The 18,416-nt window shown below is 34.2% G+C and overlaps 2 protein-coding genes across 3 annotated transcripts in view; one reads left to right on the top strand and one right to left on the bottom strand.

Moving 5' to 3' along the window:
- LOC129219349 (cytochrome c oxidase assembly protein COX20, mitochondrial-like) overlaps positions 1–15,008 on the bottom strand; it is a 28,059-nt gene extending 13,051 nt beyond the window's left edge. Inside the window, exons 1-2 of the mRNA XM_054853710.1 lie at positions 14,814–15,008; positions 9,185–9,293 (exon numbers count right to left, since the gene is read on the bottom strand). Of these exons, the coding sequence (XP_054709685.1) occupies positions 9,185–9,293; positions 14,814–14,828 (124 nt within the window). The 5' untranslated portion in view covers positions 14,829–15,008. The remainder of the gene's footprint in view (positions 1–9,184; positions 9,294–14,813) is intronic.
- A 716-nt stretch (positions 15,009–15,724) lies between these two features.
- The window catches only part of LOC129218481 (SH3 domain-binding protein 5-like), a 31,536-nt gene continuing 28,844 nt past the window's right edge, over positions 15,725–18,416 (top strand). For both annotated transcript variants that reach the window (XM_054852765.1, XM_054852763.1), the window contains exon 1: positions 15,725–15,899. In XM_054852765.1, coding sequence (XP_054708740.1) covers positions 15,798–15,899 — 102 coding nt within the window. In that variant the 5' untranslated portion in view covers positions 15,725–15,797. The remainder of the gene's footprint in view (positions 15,900–18,416) is intronic.

The raw sequence follows: 18,416 nt of genomic DNA, 5'->3' as shown, positions 1-18,416 counted from the left end.
GGTCGGATTCTTGAAATATAGTTCAGTGGCAGCAACTTCAGGCTCATCCCTTATAAGGGAGGGGCTGAGGGGGCCCGGGCCCCCTCCAAAATCTGGGAAAAATTTAAATAAAGGTAGTTATTTTTGGTTTTAGTTACTCACAAACAATTTACAAACTTTTAGCTACAAAAAAAAAGAATAAATAAATATGATAGTGATAATAATTATAATACGTTAGATCAGAGATTTCTAAACTGGGTGGCGCAGGAAGAGGTGAGTGGTGTCGTGAAGTGTCCATGGTAACAATAATATGTATATAAAACTAGATTAGAATGCCATGAGAAAATTCAAATTCTTCAAAGGGTGACGCAAATTGTTAAAGTTTGGGAACCTACGTTAGATGGCACTAGGCAATGGTGTTCAGAAAGGGTTAGGGCATCCACATCCCTTACTCAAGAAAGGAACTTGTCTTAGGAAAGTGAAGTTATTTTAACAAAAAAAAAAGCAAATAATGTTGGGGGAAAATCTCAATTCTTCCAAAAAGAAATCTTTAAATTAAAATGTTTTTATCAGATGCAGTTTATTGTTTAGTATAAATTAGGTTCCCCTATATTTATCCCCCCCCCCATCTTTTTCTTCCTAGTTAGTCTAAAAAGAAGGTCTTCAAAATGTTTCTCTCCTTAACTCTTCTCTGCTGCAAGAAATTTAAAATAAGTAATAGTTGTTTTAGGCGTTTTTCCGACATTTCTGGAAGAGGATCCCCGAACCAGCCCCTATTCACTAAGGTTACTACCAAAAATAGTCTGAAATAGTGCCTTAAGGTGCCGCTGGAGACAGCCTCGGAAGTTCCAAAGTCAATGTTAAGCCTACGGGGAAGTTTCCTACTGATTGCTAATTCGCATTTAAATATTTTGAGATTTTTTTTCTTCATAACATTCTTCACAGCAGTACAAATGACGCGCCTTTTATAATTTTTCATTTTCCATTAAAATTTAATATCAAATGGATGTTAAATTTATTAGTTGACAAAGTAAGAGGTGCTTTCTGTTTAAACGCTTCATAAATACTTAAGATCTAACATTTGCTCAAATTGAAAAACTATGCGTCATTCTTGAAAGTTTGGGCTTTTCAGGGATACCTTCCTTTTAATCATACTTAAATTAGGATATAAGAGTAATTGGGAGAGAAAAACTGGAAAAAATTTGCAAACATTGACGAATTTCTGTGTTAACCATGCCTCCTGCTGGTGACAATAGAGAAAGAGGGGACAGCTTCATTATCCCCTGTTGGGGTGGGGCATGGAGATTGTCTTCAGGGTAATAAAAAACATGTGTTAAGGGGGAGGGGATGACAGCAATTAATGGTTGAATGAGCGAGAGCATTTATTTCCTTCGGGTCTAAGCTTGGGAGTAGATTATTTTTTGAGCTTCGCTACGCAGATTTGGAAATATATATCCTAGCAGGGGGAAGCCCCCAAGTAATTAAAATAAATTTGAAACATTTTTTAGTGAAAATATTACACTAAGTAGCAATAGGTATGCATTTTAACTTTGCGTAATTGCCATATTATCAACTATATTTTAATACAAAACAAAAACTTCCTTTCAGAAAAAATGTATCAGAAGTGTAATATGCAAATAAAATAAAACATATCATAATTCTGTGTCCATTGAAAGTGATTACAATGAACTTTGAAGAAAAGTATCAACAATCTTTTGTGCAAATAAACAGCTGCATTAGCTAGGATGAAATACTGTGAAAGCACTTATTTGTACGAGCCTAAATTTTAGGAAAAAAATTTAAAAAATATGAATTTGTAAGTTGCAAATTTTGCGAATTTTATATGAACAGAATTACTCTATAAAAAATTATTTCGCGAGGTTTAAATTTTTGTGATTACAACTAAATCTCGAAAATTGCAAAAATGAAAGCCTCACAAAAATAAGTGCTTTTGGAGTACTCAAAGTCATCACATAAATACGTTATCCTGAATCACTATTGATCTAATGAACTAATTTTCATGTGCTGAAAATCTAACTTAATGGTACGAAAAGAGCCTTATGCTATTTAAACAGTTCTATTCGGGTATTAATGCACCACTAAGTGCTTATAGTCATACTTTTTTTCCATAGTTTGGGTCTCTCACTACCGAAATATGGCTAGGGGAGAGGGGACAGCAATTAGGAAACTGAGGTGCCCCACGTGGGAGCACAGAGCGATTTGGAATGAGGTACAATGAGACATTGAGAAGGCTCATAATCAGTTATATTATGACACTATATTATAAATATTGAATACAGGTTAATATATAGTAAATGTTACACAAAATATTACAAGACTAAAAGCTAGTTATAACGATAAATTATTTATAAAATAACGTTTGATGCGTCACAAATTGAAAAAAAAAACATCCAATAAAACATTAGATAAGAAAATGGGAAATATAGAATGCAAGAGACAGTCAAATCTTCATTGTCGAGAAATTATTCCATCGTTAGCCATCGCAATTGGCCATACCTTTTCAGTGTTGTTACCAGTAACCAGCTTGAAAACGAAATAAGACTTTTTGACAGTGAACCAAACAACTGTTTGTGCTTGAAAACTTTTTTTTTTAAATTTATAAATAATTTGCTTTTAAAATATTTTTTAAAAACTTTTTACATAATTTATTGGTTTTAAAAACATAATGGGGTTTTTTCCTTAAGTCAAAAGTATGTACTACTTTTAGTTACTGAAACTGATAGAATAAGCAAAAAAATAATAACAATAACATGGAGCAAGAAAAAACTTTCATTACACAACGCTTAATTTTTAATTAATTATTTTAAATGTCCAATTTTAAAAATAAGGCGTTGTCTTTATGGCATCACAAATGATGTACTTTGGCGCATCTGTCTACCTCGTTTCCACTTTATGATAATCAAGAAGCGAATTAAATATTGCACTCTATGCATGCCTTCGACCATATCGTTGCCAGTAAAAGTGAGTAAAGATGCGAATTAAATATTTCGCTCTGTGAATGTCAACAGAGAATGGCATTTCACCATTTGTGATATCATTGGCAAAGGCGTTAACAATGAAAGCGCTCCAATTAAAATATCTTTTTAAAAATATTAAACTTAGTCAAATTATTTAAAAAATGGTCAGATCCCATGTTTTTAAGCATGCTCTTTTGGGAAAAATACTTTTCAAATTTTGGAAACGACTCCCTTTGAGGAAATTAATACTTTAAATTTAAATGTAGTTTTCATAGTATGAATGATTGTGTACAATTTTCCTGCTCCATCTTTTAAATACATATTGCTTGTTTGTGATTTTGCTGTAAGCTATTCATTTGTTTTTGAGGTACCTATCGCATTTTAAATTTAAAACTTTCATAGATTCATTCATTTTGAATGAACCTATGATCTGAATGACAAATGAATCTACATCTGAACGATTTAATCTAATTAATAATCAGATACAGACAAAGCCTAAACCCATCATCAAGCCTGCAGTTTCAACATAGACGAATGTAACACTTTTTCTTTCTAAAATCTTCTTGTATAACTTGTGTAGCAGGTATTCCGGGAGAATATTTTAGTGCTCCGTAATTGTTCTAAAATATATCCTAAAAACTGTACTAATACGTGTGCCACGAAGTGTTAAAAAAAGTGCGTTAAAATGTATGCTGAACAAAATACATGTTGCGAAAAGCGTTATCCGAAGTATTCTCAAAATTATTCTAAAAAAGGGGACAAGTGTCTATGCTTTAAAAGTACTTTGAAAAGTGTTCTCAGGAGTGTTGAAATACCTATTTCAAAAAATGTGTTCTCAAAAAGGGGACAAGTGTCCATGTGCAAAAAGTGTTCAAAAAGAGTTTGACTATTTGTAATGCACTAGGAATCAGCAAGAGATTCAAGGCGAGAAAAATTTCTAGGAGAGCACATGATTTCTTGCATAAAGCTCTGCTAAATTACAGCTCCAAGAGACGTACGGTGCTACCAATATCCAGTTTTGTAAAAGCTTCTTTTTCCACGTCGCAATTGAAATGACAAAACCACTAGTTTGTGCTTTCATTTCTCGCGACCTGAGATGCTTGCAATACTGATATTTGGATGCCTCACTTGCCAAATTGACTAACTCCATAAAACAAAAGGTAGAGAATAGTTATGAAGAAGATGGTGCTATCCATATGAGTAAATAGGTCCTCATGGTGCATTTTCTGCCATCATATGGTCAGAAATGTACTGAATCAAAACTTTAATATAAATTCACATGCTAAGCATTGATGAAGCACTATGAAGCACTATTAAAGCAGAAATGAGGATTTTGTTTTAGAAGGTGGAAAGAATCAATTTGGCAATTAAGACATTCATTTGATGATCCTGATCAACTTTTGGGGTAGAAGAACCTAGTTGTATAGCAAAAGCTCTATGCATGGTAGGTCTTTCACAATTTGCTGCCAAAATAGGTTACAAATCGCATTTTTACAAATTCCAACCGTACATCACCGGCTTGTATCTGCTGAGAGAATAGTTTTCTGAAGTTATTGTTTTCCTCGTTTGTAGCCTGTTGTTTTGTCCGAAAGGTATGCAAGTGGCATTTTAATAAATCAAATAATTGCTGAATTATCTTAGCAGAAAAACCAGCCAAAAATTGATTTCGTCAATTTTGTTTAAATTTCAAAAAGCAATATCTCAAAAAAGTCCTTTTTAATTTGGTTTTCCTTCACATCATTAAAAAGAGCACACTTTTATTAACTAAAAAACGTTAGTTTCATTTTCGAGACACACCTAATAAAAAAGAATAATGTACGTAATTACAAAACATGTGCGTCATTTCATGTGAAATCAATAAAAAATATTAGATCTTACAAATTTGAAACAAACAATTCTTTGAAAAAAAAAATAATAAAAAAATAAATAAACCGGGATCTACTGTAGCTGAGTTTCGACAGGAAAAAAAAAATCTGTTTTAGATATTTTAGACTGTTAGTTTTTGTGTGAGCGTCCCTCCAACAGCCCAAGAAATGGTAAAAAGTGTTATTCTGATTCCTGGAAACGAAGTAAAATATATGTGTTAATTTGAAAGTAGTAACTTCAGGTTAAAAAAAAAACTCGATAACAGGACGAAGCCATTTCCTCAAAGCTTTTCCATGGCATTACAAATTACATGAGGGGAGGGGAGCATGACCACAGCCCTCTCATTCAAGAAATGAAGTAAATATATATGACTGGTTTAATTTGAAAGTAATAAATTTTCAGAATAAAAACCCCCAATTGCAGAATGAAACTATTTCTTCTAAACCTTTCCATACCATTGCAGAGCACAATTTAATCTGCTATTAAGTTTTGCCCAAGTGGGAAAAGGGATTATTGTATTTTCCTGCGTACTATTCGCGGGCGGCCTATAATCCGTAGGTCCTAAAATCGGCCTGAAAAAAAAAAACTGTGTATAATCCACGGATAATACGATGTAAAAAGATAAAGTTTGAATTTAACATACCATTTGAGCAACTAAACTAAAAACGTGAAAAAGTAATTGCTTTGAAGGCATAATAAAAATTAATCTGAAATATAATGATTCCTTCTTGAAATATTGATTATAGTATGCTAATTACTTGAAAAACAAAAAGTCAAGACAAAGGAGCAAACGGTCTAATCTTGTGCAAATGGCTACCTATTTCACTGTAATCTTGCTTATTTTACATGACCTGAATCGCCAAGAGGAACATTCAAGCAACGTAAAATAACCAACATACAGGCAGGCAGCGAAGAAGAACATGCATGCTGCGTAAAATAAACAACATTCAGTCGGCATACGGTCTCGATCGGTGAATCCTACTGTAAAAATATTGAGGTTCAATGCATCAGTGTTAAGGGGAAAAAAGTCACAGATAATCCGCGGCTGCGTATAATCCGCACCTCATAAACTTTGCCTTCTTTAGCAGATAATCTGCGGATTATACGCAGGAAAATATGGTACAGTTTTCTACCCCCCACCTTCATTCCCATTAATACGCTACTACATATATATTTTACATATTTATGGGTCCATTTAAATTCGAAAAATTATTGCAGTACTAAAAATCTCTGAAACTTCATTTTTATGTAGTGTAAGTTCAGACCTCATAGAGGAAGGAGGGGGGTAGAAGCCCCCTAAGCCCCCCCTCCCCGGATCTGCTACTGCCATATGATATTAAGAGTATTTTGCCCTCCTCATTTTTTTTTAAATATCTTCAGAAGTCACCAATGCCTATGGCTCACTACTTCACTTCAGTAAATTAAATGGTGGAACGGTGAAAAGCCATTTTTTTTTCATTATGAGCTCATTACAATCCCAGTCAGAATTTTTATCCACAACTATGGTAGTCAAAACATGTGATTTTCAGTTACTGCTTGTCACATTTTCAATTAACAATTATGTGGCGAAAAAATTACAACGCCCAAAACATCTGTAAATCTCTTTCTCACAATTTCATTATTACTTTTTGGAAAGAACCCTTTACAGTACCATTCTGAAATTTTTTACCACTTATGCACCACATTTATTGAGCAATCCGAGTTGCTTATTGTCCTTATTTAACCGTTGTTGAGGTCCTTTGATTTTTCAGCTTGGACCAGGGGCCTCTGCAGCATCACCGTCCTCTGCAGGCACGGCTCCTCTGGTCCTGAGCACTTATACAGACACACACACACACGTCTATGTGCATACACATAGGTCTACACACACACACACACTAGTCTACACAAGCACACATGCACGCCTACACAGACACACACCTATACACACATAACCACCCAGGAGGAGGGCCAGGCTTGGGGGGACAGGAGCCGTTTCTAGAAACAATAACTCCAATGAGTAGGGTCCTGTCGCAACTCGTGATTGTGAAAAACATAATTTGAATCAAAAATTTCATAATTCAAATTAAATTTTTTTTCGTGTTTTTTTTGAAAATATCAAACAATGCTTTTTATCACTTTGAAATATTAGTGTCACATAACCTTGCAAAGTGACATATAATTTTAAATCATATTTGCACCCCCCCCCCCCCAGAGCTTAAAAAAATACCTAGTCAGAAACTCTCGCCCTCATAGGAGCTGAAAAAAAAGCACCGAAACTAAATTTTTTACATTTTCCGAGATTTCCTGTGGAGCACTCCCACAAAAACAAACTCTAAAATATCTGATTTTTTTTCCTTTCAAAACACGGGTGCAGTAGATCCTGTAGATTTTATTGGAATTGCTTGACATGAATTTGTAAGTAATTGAAAAAGTAATTTATGTCGTACGTAAGTAATTAATGTTGCATAATTAAAAATGTTGTCTTTTTAATGATATGAAAAAAAATCAAATTAAAGAGGACCGTTTTGAGATTGCTCAGCATTTATTTGGGCTATCAAGATGCCACTTGCATACCTTTTGGAAATAACAACAGGCTACAAACGAGGAAACAATTAGCTTCAGAAAACGAATCTCTCAGCAGATACAAGCCAATGTGTGTAGCTGGAATTTGTAAAAATGCGATTTTTATCCTACTTTCGCAGCAAATTCTGAGAAATCTACCATGCATCGATCTTTTGCTATACAACTAGGCTCTTCTACCGCAAAAGTTGTTCAGGATCACCAAATACCAGTATTGTAACCATCTCAGGCCGTGAGCAAGGAAAGCACAAACTTGGTGATTTTGTCATTTCAATTGTGGCACGGAAAAAAGAGGCCAAACTATGGATATTGGCAGATCCATACGATTTATGGCTATTTGGCATAGTTTCATATTCGTCTTCTATGAACATCCGTTAAAATTTTCATAAAAATTGGAGACGGTCGATTGGGAACCCCTAGGTCACTTGACATGGAACGACCCATATATATTGCATTTTAATTCGACTTTTTCGACCCAGCTTAAAATTTGTACATTTGAATCCCGACTTACGCGAGGGATGCGTTCCAAGACTCCTCGCGTAAGTCGAAATTTCGCGTTGGGATCAGGTAATTACATCCAAAACCTCCTATTTCGTTCACCCCTTCTGCCCCATTTATTTTTTTTCTTTTTCGTAGTCGGTCTAAAAATTAAAAAAAAAGTCTTCAAAATGCTACACTTCACAAGCCCCCTCCACCCACTAAAGAGCTTCTCAAACCTCGTTTTCAGGGCTTCAATGTCGAAAAATTTCCAGGGGACAATTACCAAAGGCTTTGCCTTCTGAGTGCATCGAAAATCATTTTAGATTGCTTTTATGGAGCTTCAATTTTGAAAAATGGCCAAAACCCAAAAATGACCAAATTTGGTCCACAGACCCGCTTTTAAGACTTTAAATACGAAAAAATTTTGGACAAGGGTCCGACTGCTCTGGTATGAAATCTGAAAATGAAAAATTTACGATTTCGAAAAGTTTAAGGTGGATAGCGTTTAAATCCCTCCACTTAATATCATTGAATATCTCTTCAAACCTTCATTGTTTTTTAGGACTTTAATTTCAAAATAAATTTTGAGGAGAGTCCCAGAACCGCCCTGCCCGTAAAATCATCGAAGTTAGTCTGAAACTGCGTTTTTAGAACTTCAATTTCGAAAAATTGGGCGGAGGGGTGATGGATTTCGTTTTTTTTAAAAATCAATCAAGGGCAACTTTAAAAAGTCTCATTCCTCTCATTACATTAACGTCAACAAATATAGCCTATAATGGCATTTTTAAGATTTAAATTTCTAAAAATTTCCGCAGAAGGTCCCCCGAATTCTTTCTCCCCATAGTATCACCAGAGACCGTCTAAAACTACGTTCTTAGGACTACAATTCCAAAAAAATTCTGGGGGAGGAACCTCGACTTATTCCCCACTAGAAGCGAGAATTTTTTAAGAGTGCTCTACTAAAACTTTTTTGGTTGCGCCAATTTATGACAGTATGAAGAGGATTGACAGTATGAAGTCCTTTCCCCGCATCGAAAAAATGAGAAAATCAGGGCACTGTTACTCTCCCCTCAAAAAAAAAAAAAAAAAAAGGGGGGGGGGGGTAGCTAATCTTGGTTGTTTGGGCTCCCTCCAAAATAAAAACACATATACGCCACTGTTTAGTAGTAAAGCACAGAAAATAATACAATAAATGAAGATAGATAATAACTTAATATATGAGCTAATAAAAACTATTTTTAGATAAAATAAACATGCAAAAATGTATTATACACTGATATACAAAAACAAAAAGTTGAATCAATATTACGAATACTTACTAGTAAATATGAAATTTGCCAGACCAGCTGCTAATCCAGTACATATTCCATACGTAAATGTTTTCTTAAAGCAAGGAATCTTTTGAAGATCAGTGCCAAATAGCATGAACTATAAGCAAATTTTAAAATCAGGTATTAAATGTTGAACATTCTGACATTTAAAAAAAATACATAACAAAAATTTAAGTTGTTTTATAAAGAGAAAACAGCCAGAAACTGGTCTCACATGCTTGCAAGGGCGGAGGACAGATCCAGCTTCTGGTTTTGGAGGGAGTCATTTCCCTTTTTTTTTTTAAATATAAGTCTCAAAACCAGGGGCAACAACTGCAAAAATCATTCAGGGAGTCGGACGTCACTGGGGGGAGGGGAGGTCAATGGGGTATGGAATCCCCCACACCCAAAGGTGGTACAGGTGTCCCTCGGAAAATTTTCAAATTTTTGTACCTCGAAAATGAAATTTGACACATTATCTAATGTGAGTAATTTGCATGAACCAGCAATATGTGATATGACGTTTTCAAGGTATAAGAATCTAAAAACTTGTATATACAAATTTCAAAAACTGCTTAAAATATGATTTTTCATGTTTCTGAATGTATGTATCTGTGATTTATACAAAGATTTCTTCTTACCTCTTTATAGTAAATAAAAGTAAGGTCTCAAAGAAATTCGGAAAGGAAGACTTTGGTGGATGTGCATCCAGGAGACCCCATTGCACCTACAGCTTTGACATTTTGTACAAAATTACTTCGAGCCCCAGGGGTGTGCACATGGGGTTTTATTTTTTAAAATTCGAATTAGTTCTTTTGTAATCAATTTTTTAAGCTCAAATTTCGCATAAATTGCCTATTATTGCCTATTAAAGGGATGAAAAATTACTTGCAGATATTAATATTATATATCGTTGTAAAGGGTAGAATTTTCCGCGTTCTACCCAAGTTGGTTCAATGCTCTAACTTAAATACAGCGGGAGTTATTTGCGATTTTAGCTTGAACTTTTTTAGGCATAGCTAAATTTTAGGCTCTACTTTCTTCCTTAAATCTATAAGTAAAAAGCGAAGGAATTGTTCCACAGTTTTCTTTTTGACACCACTGGAAAGAGGGGCTTTTTTTACTCTAGATCTAACTCATTGAAAAACTGAGCTTCTATGTCCAAAGGAAAAAAAGTTACAATCCGTTAAAAATAAAGTTTGAATAATCTTATCGTCATTAAAATTATTGATGTTTTATTTGGCGTTGCCATAGTTACGTCTTTTCGATCCGCATGTTTCTTCTTTAAGGCTTTCGATTTTAACAGAAAATCTTAGGCTCAACTGAATTCAAGCCCCGAACTTAAGAGCAAAATATATTACTAGAGACCACGAATATGAAAGCGACTTTTCAAACGTACAAAACTGAAGTTTTGTGATGCTAGGAGCCCCTTAGCCCGTACGGCTCTGCAAGTTGGTACAAGTAATTTTGAAACCCGGAGAAGGGGTGCGTTTTGATCCAAAGGGAGCTCATAATGCGATTTTAACCCGTTTCTTTCTAATTGACCATTTAAATCTTTCCAAATCAAATAAGATTGTGAAGCAATCTTCGGGGGTTGGAGGACGTTAGCGAGCAGGGGCAGAGTCCCCTAGTTTTTTAAATTTTAAAAGCTCTCCACAAATCAATGTTCCCTCAATTAGAACTTTTTAAATAAATTTACTTTTTCAAAATATAAAAATGACTTCAAACTTAAAAAGCGGATTACCGTATTTTCTTGCCTATAATCGGTGGATTATCTGCTAAATAGGGAAAGTTTATGAGATGCAGATTATATGCAGCCGCGGATTATCTGTTCAACACCAACGCATTGAGCCTCAATATTTTTACAGTAGGAATCACTGATCGAGACCGTACACCGACTGAATGTTGTTTATTTTACGAAGCATGCATGTTCTTCCTCGCTGCCTGCCTGTATGTTGGTTATTTTACGTTGCTTGAATGTTTTTCTTGGCGATTCAGGTCATGTACCGTATTTTCCTGCGTATTATCTGCGGGGGGCCTATAATCCGCAGGTCCTAAAATCGGCTTGAAGAAAAAAAAGCTTTGTATAACCCGCGGCGGCATATAATACAATGTAAAAAGAATGTTTAAATTTAACATACCATTTGAGCAACTAAACTAAAAACGTGAAAAAGTAATTGCTTTTAAGGCATAATCAAAATTAATCTGAAATATAATCTAAAATATAATGATTACTTCTTGAAATCTTGATTATAGTACGCTAATTTCTTGAAAAACAAAGAGTCAAGACAAAGGAACAAACGGTCTAATCTTGTGCAAATGGCTACCTATTTCACTGTAATCTTGCTTATTTTACATGACCTGAATCGCCAAGAGGAACATTCAAGCAACGTAAAATAACCAACATACAGGCAGGAAGCGAAGAAGAACATGCATGCTTTGTAAAATAAACAACATTCAGTCAGCGTACGGTCTTGATCGCTGAATCCTTCTGTAAAAATATTGAGGTTCAATGTGTTGGTGTTAAGGGGAAAAAAATCACAGATAATCCGCGGCTGTATATAATCCGCACCTCATAAACTTTGCCTTTTTTAGCAGATAATCCGCGGATTATACGCAAGAAAATACGGTAAGATAAGCAAGATTACAGTGAAATAGGTAGCCATTTGCACAAGATTAGACCCTTTGCTCCTTTGTCTTGACTCTTTGTTTTTCAAGTAATTAGCATACAATAATCAAGATTTCCTGAAGAATCATTATATTTTAGAGTATATTTCAAATTAATTTTGATTACACCTTCAAAGTAATTACTTTTTCACGTTTTTAGTTTAGTTGCTCAAAAGGTATGTTAAATTCAAACTTTATCTTTTTACATCGTATTTTCCGCGGATTATACAAAGCTTTTTTTTCTTCAGGCTGATTTTAGGACCTGCGGATTATAGGCCGCCCTCGGTACGGTATACAAAAAAAAAATTAGTATAATCACATTTCATATGAATTTTAAAAATTTTTATTAATTAGAAGAAATATAACAGTAACAGAGGGGACATCGATGTGTAATATAAGAGACAAAACCAAAATGTCTTTTCTGTAACAGCTTAACTTCAAATTTTAAATAAAGATCTCATTGGCTGCATTGTTTGTAAAAGATTCTGGAAATGTACAAATGGGTAGAAACATCTTATTTAAATCAGTTTCTTCTCTGTTTCATCACATTCATATGCATTGCTCTGTGCCATTTTAAGCGATTACTTTTGCATGGCATCAACATGGGAAAATAGCATCAGAAAGAATGAATGAATATTGTGGCCTTGGTAACGCAGTTGGTTAGTGCCTCATTGTAGTAATCCCGAGGTGGTAGGTTCGATTCTCGCCCTTTGCCCTGGTTGTAACTTCCTTCTCTGTGCTGTTAATTCTGGGGGAAGTTTTTCAACTGTGTACATCACGAATAAAAACAAACAAACAAAAAAAAAAAAAACATAAGTGAGAAGAAATTGTATCAACTAGAAAAATAATTTCCAAATTTCAGAGTATTTCAAATATTGTAGATTTAATTGCCATGTTATATGTACATTTACATTTTAGTCTTGCCTTTACACTTTAATCTCTTAAAACAACAGTAGAATTGCCGAGCCGAGTGAAAAACCATCAAGTGAAAAATCAGGAGTTTTTTTTTCTTTTGATCAGAGATAGATACCATTTTGAACCTTTTCTTGCATAAAAGAACAGCAAGACTGCTGCAGGTTTAAGTTTTTATCATGTATTGTAGATGTAATTGCCATGTTTTTTTTTATTTTTTGATGCCTTTTGCAATAACTGATTTACCTTAATCCAAATAAATCTTTCCTAACATCGGGCTCATGCCTCATAGGGGGAGGGGGCAGTTAGGAAATCTTGGGAAAAGTCCAACTACAGGGGATCATTTAATCAAACAATTCATGAAAGCCATTTTTAAAACATTTTCGGAAAAAAGATGACACAAGATGTTCAGAAAAACAAGGTATTATTTCATTTCTTCATTAAAATCAATCTTAAAATATTTTTTTAAACATTAGAAAGTAAGACCTACGCCTGAAAGAGTGACTTATCGTAAAAAATTGTTATCTCTGTGCATATTGTGTTATAAGGGAAAACCTTCTGGCCTTAGGATTAATATGCATACACTGCAAAGAGGGAGCAAAGTGCTGAGCATATTCTTCTCATAATGGGGTTTGAACCATGTTGTATGGGTAGAAGGCAGCTGTTCGAACCATAAAACTACATGCCACATCCATTCTGGCACTTGAAACCACAAAGACAGATTTGTGAGTTCTTGAAATGACATAAGACTGAAGGTCTTAATAACTCCTAAGAGTTTGTCCACAAATGATGCCAGACATTGAGGGGAGAGGGCCATGATAGTGTGACAAGGGGGAGGGAGGAAGTAGGGCCATAACACGAAAATGTAGTCTTTTAGTCCCACACGTGACGGTTCCTTTATTGCATTAAAATGTAATTATTTAAAAAAGTAGTGACAAAATCTTTTGCTTAAGGAATCACACATTCGTAATTTGTTAAGCAATGAAATGTTTATCGTTAGCCTTTCAAATTATTAGTTTTAATGAAATATAAGAGACGTCATGTGTGGGACAAAATGACCGTTTTCCATGGAATGGCATGGTAACAAAGATTGAGGCATCCCGTTTTTTTTTGCAGAAGTTTTACGTAACAGTATGCTTATTAATGAAAAGCAGTGTTACATGTGCCGGTGAAGTGTGAAAAAGGAGAGAGGGGTCAAATATGATGAAAAAAGAATGATATCATTTATGGATGACCCTCACATTATGCAAGCACTTTCTATCCTTCTTAACATAATCACTTTTTTATCCAAAGACAGAGCGGTGGTTGGGAATAAAAAGTAGGGGGGGGGAGCGGGGCAGAAAAAAAAAACGACAACTAAACGCCATAGGACTTTTAGTGGCAGCAAAAAAAAAAAAAAAAAAAAAGAGAACAAAATTTTGTTATTGCTGGTTTTAAGAGTAGATGAGTGGTAATTTATGTAAATCTAGCAAATTAATTCATGTTTTCATTAAGAATTTGATAAATTTTCTACGCAATAACTTTTCCCGAAGAAACACTTACGACATGAATTAGACTTCATTATTTGCCCCAAAGTATTTTGAGATGTCACAAACACTTGTTAATAATTTCACTAAGCAAGTACGGTTTGTTTAAGTAAAAGAATTGCTTTACTAATATTTAAACAGTGAATACATAAACTAAAAGTTACTGCTTGTGCTAAATAATGTTTCATAAACAGATGTACAAAGTAAAACAAATAATTCTGATCTAAAAATTTTGACACTTTTTTTTTAGTTTTGGTTCCTAAATTGAAAAATAAAATAAACAAATGAACCATAAAAAGTGGGGGGGGGGGGGGCAACCCGAATCGCCGCCACTGTCGAAAGATGCAATTTTTTGAACAGATATAAATGAGACAAATTTTAAAGCTTGCCTTAATTTTAAAATAGTTCATTCGTTTGTTTTCCAACATTTAATAACTTAGGAAACTCTGCGTTCTCCCAAAAAATAAAAAAGTGGAGTTCGCCTTTCCATTACAACACTGGAATTAATATAAAAATGCAATATCTCAGCAAACCTTTTTATCATCCATAGCTGTGGCTTTTTTCTTGGTAGACCTTTAAAACCGAGAAGACATGCTAATCAGAAACATGCACCTTTTGAAACAAAAAGAAACTGAAATGTTTAAACACACTTTCGTCCTTCCGCACGATTTCTAGTTATATATAAACAAACAGAAGCAAACGCAAACCTAGCATCGAAAAGCAGGAACTAGTGAGGATTTAGACACTCTAATGTTACTGGAGTGCAGTATTTGGCGTTTTATCTTCTGTACGGGAGAACAAAGATATTGAGACCTAAAACCACTTAGCATGAAAATCTGACGTATGCAGAAATGACAAATGAAGAATAACTGAAAAACATTCATTCACACATTTTAATGATCGAGAGCAAAAAAGGTACCAGCATGATCGGCAGAACAGATACATTCATCGGGGAGATTTTAGTTTGGCATTTATTTAATCAGGTTACCATAAAAATTCTTTCCCACTTCCCTGATTGGTAAATCTCTTTCCAGCAGGGTTGCCAGGTGAAAAATTAGGGTGCATTCGGAAACAAGTTAAGTAGAATGCTTTCGCGGCGCAGCTCACTTGGGACGAAAGAAAATTTTAGACTTTAATATGACAATTTTTATGAGCAGTTTTAGGACGTTTCTTTCCATATGTATGATAAACATTAAGTGAAACATAGGATACAGGATTTAAAAATTAAAAAAGCTATTTGAAAAAGAAATGTCAATCAACGGTTTGTCTATTACTTTTGAATTTTTTCTTGCCAAGTGTTATCAAAAATAGCCAAGATGAGCAACAAAAGCCAAAACTGGCAACCGTGACAGCGCAGCGTTGTATCCTCCTAGGCTACGGTACAGACATGTATTTTTACTTCCTTGCCTTTTACTGACGGATGATTAGCAACTCATTCGCCGATTGAGTTCGTGAACTTCTATTTTGTACACTGTACTACGAAACAAGAACGGGAGGGTTGGTTACAGGACATTAATATGTCCAATGGAGAATCAAATCATGAAAAGATTGAAATTAAAGCTAATACAGCAGAAAATGATTGTATATCCCGAGAAGAATCTGTAGATCCACGAGTTCAAGTACGTTGCGTTTGTACTAAGAACATTAACATGCAGAGTGTACATTGCGAAATATGTCTTTAATGATTACATGTAGTTTATTTCTTGTTTTTTCACTCATTTTTTACTGATTTCTATGCAGTTGTATAAAAAACATATCATATTTTGTAAAATTGCTGCTTCAATCAGGGCCCGATTATGACAGCACGGAGCCGGAACAGGCGTTTCATCGGGCCTCCTGATACATTATTTGGCAATCGGAAAAAATGAAAGTGCCGAAAATTATGTTATGAAACTGTTATTCTAATATCTGCGTAGATTAAATTTAACTTACTATAGAAGCATTAAAAAAGCGCTGCCTTATGACTAGAAAACAAACTTCCTTTTTCCTGTAACGCTATTTTTCAAATATGTTGAGAGATAGAAATTGAGAGAACTTCATAATATTTTTCAGTTCTTCTGATTCTTTGTCACTAATCAGAGAAGCAGTGTTGTAATTTTTTTAAAATGAATTTTGGGCTCCTTTGATAATTTGAGGATGATGGAGCATTTGTCCCACTTGTTCTTGCAGTAATCAGGCCCTGGTTTCAAGAAGTAGCTGAATGAGTCTCGGGTTCTTGATCTGTAAAAATACTGTTAAATTTTTTTTCTTTATGACAAAAAATAAAAATTGACTCCAAATAATTGAACTAAAAGAACTAGAGTTCAAATTGACTGTGATCTTCATGAAAACCTTTAAAAAAATAAAGTTACAGATTTCTGAAAATTACTCAGCTGTACTGAAATAGCACTTTCTGAAATAATGTTTGTTCAACATAACTGTACCATGTGATTTTGTTTTAGGGTTAGTAAGACGAAAAGTGCAAATTGTTGGTCATAAGTTAAATTGATAAATATCAATAATATTAAAATAATCAAGACTGGTTCAATGAGCCCTGTCTGCCTCCTGTGACAGATGAAAAGTTGTATTTCTGATCAGTGTAGGTTGACTTCTACTAATGTAAATTGCTATTAAAAAACATAAAAGTTGTGTTTAGAATTTGTATTTTAAACGCTTATGAAAAGTTGTATTTCTGATCAGTGTAGGTTGACTTCTACTAATGTAAATTGCTATTAAAAAACATAAAAGTTGTGTTTAGAATTTGTATTTTAAACGCTTTTCGATCGCTCAGCATGCAAATCTATTAATATACCGGGTTAATTCGAAAACAAATAAAGATACAAAGATGCGGTTTACACTAAACGGATAAAAAAGAAGCCGACTTTAGTCTGGCAACAAAAACCAAAAATAGTTCTGCTGGCTACTAGCGCTGTCGGATTTCTGATCTAGGATCATGCAAAGCAACAAACAATATAAAAAGGAGCGACGGCAGCAAGTAATGTTAGCCGAAGCTAATATGCATTAAAATGCTTTCCATAGTTGAGAAAGCCTGTTTAGTTAAACCAGTGGTCCCCACCCCCTAAAGGCGAGGGTGCACACACCCCTAAATGTTGCAAAAAAAACCCCTAAATCAAGAGCCACCTCCAAAAAAGTGAAAAATACCCATCAAAACACCCCTCCCCTCCTAAAAATTTCAATGGTGCAGTCTGCGCCATGACCTCCCCCTAGGTGGGCATCCCTGGTTAAACTGTATTGTAAAAATTATGGAGATATAATAACAGGGGTGATTGTGACTCCATAAAAAAGTACCTGAACTTTTTTTCCAAGAAGAAAAAGTGTTACATAAAGTGTATGTATGTACTATATTATATGTATATAAATTATTTATATACATAATTATTTGATGGGGCTAAAACTCGAATTTTTAATTGGACTTAATACGTCCATGTGCATGGTGGGAATTAAATTCTTTTAATTTTTCTAATTTTTAAAAATTTTTCAAAGAATATTTTATTTTCTCCTTAGTATCTGAATCCTTAATTACATTCATTTGCTAATACATTAAAGCCTTATACACCAGCATTTTTTAATGATTCCCGGTTTCTTTTATGAGTATTTGTAGAAGAATGTTGCAATAATGCCTTCACACCATCATTAGCATATGTAAAAAAACACAAAAACAAAATCCAACCCTATCAGTTTTCTACACTTTTTTTCCATCTCTTCATTGTATTAATCCCCTATGTTTAACAATTCCCAATGAAAATTGTTCTACTTTCCTGCATCGATGGAGCCAATATCTTCAGATCTATCCAGATGCCTCATTTTTTAAATGAGAACATGCAAAGTTGAAATGAATAAATTTATCAAACAAAAACAGTAGCAAAATGAAAAGTAAGAGTTAACTACATATTATTAACGATAAAGTATAATTAGAATTAGTACAATAACAACCGAATGCATGCAGATAAAGATCATAAACTAGAATATAAAATAAAGAAAATATTTGCATACGATAAATTCCTCCAACTGCAATAAAGAACAAAGATAAGAGTCCCACTTTTCTCTTCCTACCTTCCCCAAAAGAAAATAAAACTAGCCACCGATTTCACCCCTTCCCAGTTTGACCTTGAAGGACGTGTGAAAAATACCATTTC

The sequence above is a fragment of the Uloborus diversus genome, chromosome 3, assembly GCF_026930045.1.
Source record: "Uloborus diversus isolate 005 chromosome 3, Udiv.v.3.1, whole genome shotgun sequence".
Taxonomy (NCBI): domain Eukaryota; kingdom Metazoa; phylum Arthropoda; class Arachnida; order Araneae; family Uloboridae; genus Uloborus; species Uloborus diversus.
The sequence above is the reverse complement of the archived record's forward strand: the minus strand, read 5'-3'. Positions and strand labels throughout refer to the sequence as shown.